At 37.3% G+C, this 3,489-nt stretch overlaps 1 protein-coding gene across 1 annotated transcript; it reads left to right on the top strand.

Annotated features, from left to right (window-relative positions):
* The first annotated feature begins 519 nt into the window (after nucleotides 1-519).
* Nucleotides 520-951, top strand: LOC145998673 (uncharacterized). Its single transcript, XM_083135139.1, has one exon. The coding sequence runs from the start codon at nucleotides 520-522 to the stop codon at nucleotides 949-951; it is 432 nt and encodes a 143-aa protein (XP_082991265.1).
* Nucleotides 952-3,489: the final 2,538 nt, after the last annotated feature.

Below are 3,489 nucleotides of genomic sequence, written 5' to 3' on the forward strand. Positions count from 1 at the left end.
AACAAAGTTGTGTCTCGTGTTAGTAAGTATGACGATTTCGAAATAAGTGCAATAAGGCGCAAAGTGCATTCTTTCTTTTTAAACCAAGAACTGCCTACTTTGAAAAAGGTATTAACTGAAGTTAATAATGATGAAGATCTTCCAAGTTTCAGTCTCTTGCTGGATGTTGGGTTTGTGTTTGGAAAGAGGAACCGACAAGCAGCACTTGTTGATAGGGATGATATTGTTGTTTGGCGGCGAAAATACTTCCGATCTATTCGGAAACTACGAAACCAAGGTAAGAAAATCTATTACTTGGATGAAACGTGGGTGAATGCGGGGCACACTGTAAGCAAGGTGTGGAATGATAGCACTACAACCTCAAGGACTCAAGTCCTCGAAGGACTATCAACTGGACTTAAACAACTATCAGGAAAAGCCAAAATACTCATTATCACTCACATTGGAAGTCAAAATTGCTTTGTTGAAGGTGCGGAACTTATTTTTGTGTCCAAGACGACTGGCGATTACCATGAAGACATGAACGTTGATGTTGTTAAAGAGTGGTTTTCGTCTGTCCTTCCTAAACTTAATGCGGACAGTGTTATTGTGCTCGACAATGCTCCCTATCATAGCGTGAATTGCGAAAAATTACCGACCAGGAAAGGTGATATTTTAAAATGGCTACGTGGCAAAGGTGTCGTACTTTCAGCTTATTCATTAAAGTTGGATCTTTTGGATCAAGTTTCCCACTTGAAGCCAAGCTACGATAGTTACGTGATAGACGAAATGGCAAGGAGAGCGGGCCACACTGTGTTGCGCTTGCCCCCTTACCACTGTAACCTCAATCCCATTGAACTGACATGGGTTCAAGTCCAAGGGTACTTTGCCAAGAACAACAAAACATTCAAGCTTGAAGAAGTGAAGAGACTGACTGAGAGTGGCATTGCTCAAATTTCAGCTATCAACTAGGCAGATGTAGTTCGACACGTTATTGAAAAAGAAGAGAGAAAACTGTGGAATGTGGACAATTTAACTGAGAACTTGAATTTTGAAAGATTTGTTATCCAAGTCAGCGACAGAGAAAGTGAATCCGAAGACACCTGTGACGAAGATTTGGCAGTAAGTGAACACCTTCCATTGAATTAAAAATACATATTTTCCCCCTGTCTCAACAGTTTGGGTATTGTCGTGACTTATGAAATGTAAACTGAAGAGGAAGAATCAACGTTTCATTTTTCTCGGCTTGCCTTTGATTTGAGTCTGATTGAAAAAGTGGCGATCTTTTCGTTCTGACACCAGAATACAATACTCTGCACGTCAACAATATTGAGAAATGTTTTGGTGTGAGTGAAATACTGAAATAAAGTATAGTTTAAATATGCTTACAATTGTCTTTGCTTCGTCACTGATAACAAAGGAAAATTTAGCGTACTATGTTTTTGTCAGTAAATATACACATGGGACAGGTTATTATAAAACAGTAGAAAATAAGATTTGAAAATTTTTAATTCAACAACATTTCTGTTAGACACTCATTTTGGCTCTTATATAAAATGAATAGGTGTGGCGAACTTTGAGTGTAACAGCAGATGATTAGTCGGCGGTCATGAATCAGCTGACGCAGAGTGATATATCGAATCGGTGATACGGATTGTTAACAGAAGGTCTCAGGGTTGGAGATTTACACTTTAGCTTTACACAACAGATGAATCAACTCCTGGTTTTGAAAAGGTGCATCAAACAAGGGTGACATCTACATAAGAAGAAGATTCAGTCCAGATACAAATACGTATACATTGTTATACTCAATGCGAAAATATTTACATCATGGTTGTTTTAACTAAATGTTTAGAGGTATAATAACAAACAGTTATTTAGAGAGTTTGCCCTGCTTGTTGATCACCATGATTAGCAAACGTACACACTTCTTCCCCTTCATCCAATACAACATGCAGATGTTTTCAAAGTCATTCAGATCATTGAGGAACACCATATAACGTGAGTGCGTCCACAACGTGACCGAAGGTCACGCATGCGAGCGTACAAGACGTGACCAAAGGCAACGTCGAATGTACGTGGGTCTTTAATATACATACGAAGGTATGACATACTGGAATTACGAAGCAATATATCAATTGTTACTATTATTAACAAGAGCCGTTTGAAAAAAAGTTATTTGTTTCCCCCTTTGTTACTAGGGAATAAATTAAAGATTTATCTAATTTCTAAAGTACTGTACGTTTGCAAAACTTTAAATTATACATGTAGGAATGCAACATTTTAAGCGACGTGCGGCAATAAAGGGTCCAGGGGGGAAACGGGGACAAAGGCCTATTGTTCGAAATTTTCCGAACACTGTAATTTTTTTTTCAACACGGTCAGTACATATTCTCGTAGAGTGTTGTTTTGTCGTGCGTCCCTCCAAATTTGGTCCTTCCAGCTTCATTATCGTGAAGTATAATTAGCATTAGAAGTGAAATTCCGGAAAGTGTTTCTTTAGCTGGCAACACTGCAGCTTAATACAATGTTATTATTTTTATAGGCAAGAAGTGTCAGTCTGATATCAACGAAATTTTTCATGGTTGTAGGAATATACCTCCGCCACATACTGCATTTTTTCATTCACTTCGGCCTACTGTAGGGGGTGAAATGGCAAATGCAATTTTTTTGAAAACGTTCAATCGCTAATTATTTGGAGGCACAATACATAAATGTTACTCCTGCCAAAAGCCCTGTCTTTAAGAAAGAAAACAAAACCAATTTCATCTCCCACGACAATTAGTACCCAAGCTACGTACGATTTACTTTTTTGTACTTGAAGGCAAGTTTGAAAACACTCCGGCTTCAACGAGAATAAACATGCGCGAGGCTCATTGTGGAAAAAATTCCTACCTTTCACATTCTTACAATAGTTTGTTGGAAGAATATTAGAATAGCCTCAAACAGATGATTCATACACCAGAAATGATAACTTGGAAGTCTATATTCTACACAAAAGTTAATCGTTACTTATACGAGCAGCAATTTCCTACCAAGGAAATACTTCTGTTTCCTCATTCTTTCCGAGCGAGAAAGATGACTTTTACTTCCGTTTGCATTTGCTCAGATAAAACACTTCGCTACCCTTCCTTGCGAATTAACCACACACATAAACTGTGACGCTTGCACTCGTCATTTCCGTTGCGCCTTGTTAAGTGCATTTGGAATTTCCTAGTTGTCTAGGAAACGAGAAAAGTAAATAAACAAGAAGAAAAAAATATGAAGGAAAATGTTGAAATAAAACACTTGGACGGTCAGAGGAAAAGGGAGAGAAGCCTAAAATCAACGAGCTTCTTTTTTTTATCTACTCGATAAAAATAGAGCAGAATGATACAGATAAATATAAATATTATAAAAAATAATACATATATATTCACAAAACTATGTCTGAAAGTTAATTTTCTCTATTTTGTATCATTGAAAAAATTCACTTGCTATCTCAGTTTTTCATGAAACTAGTAGAATGAT

Source organism: Lepisma saccharinum, chromosome 14 (assembly GCF_977018435.1).
Source record: "Lepisma saccharinum chromosome 14, izLepSacc3.1, whole genome shotgun sequence".
Classification (NCBI taxonomy): Eukaryota; Metazoa; Arthropoda; class Insecta; order Zygentoma; family Lepismatidae; genus Lepisma; species Lepisma saccharinum.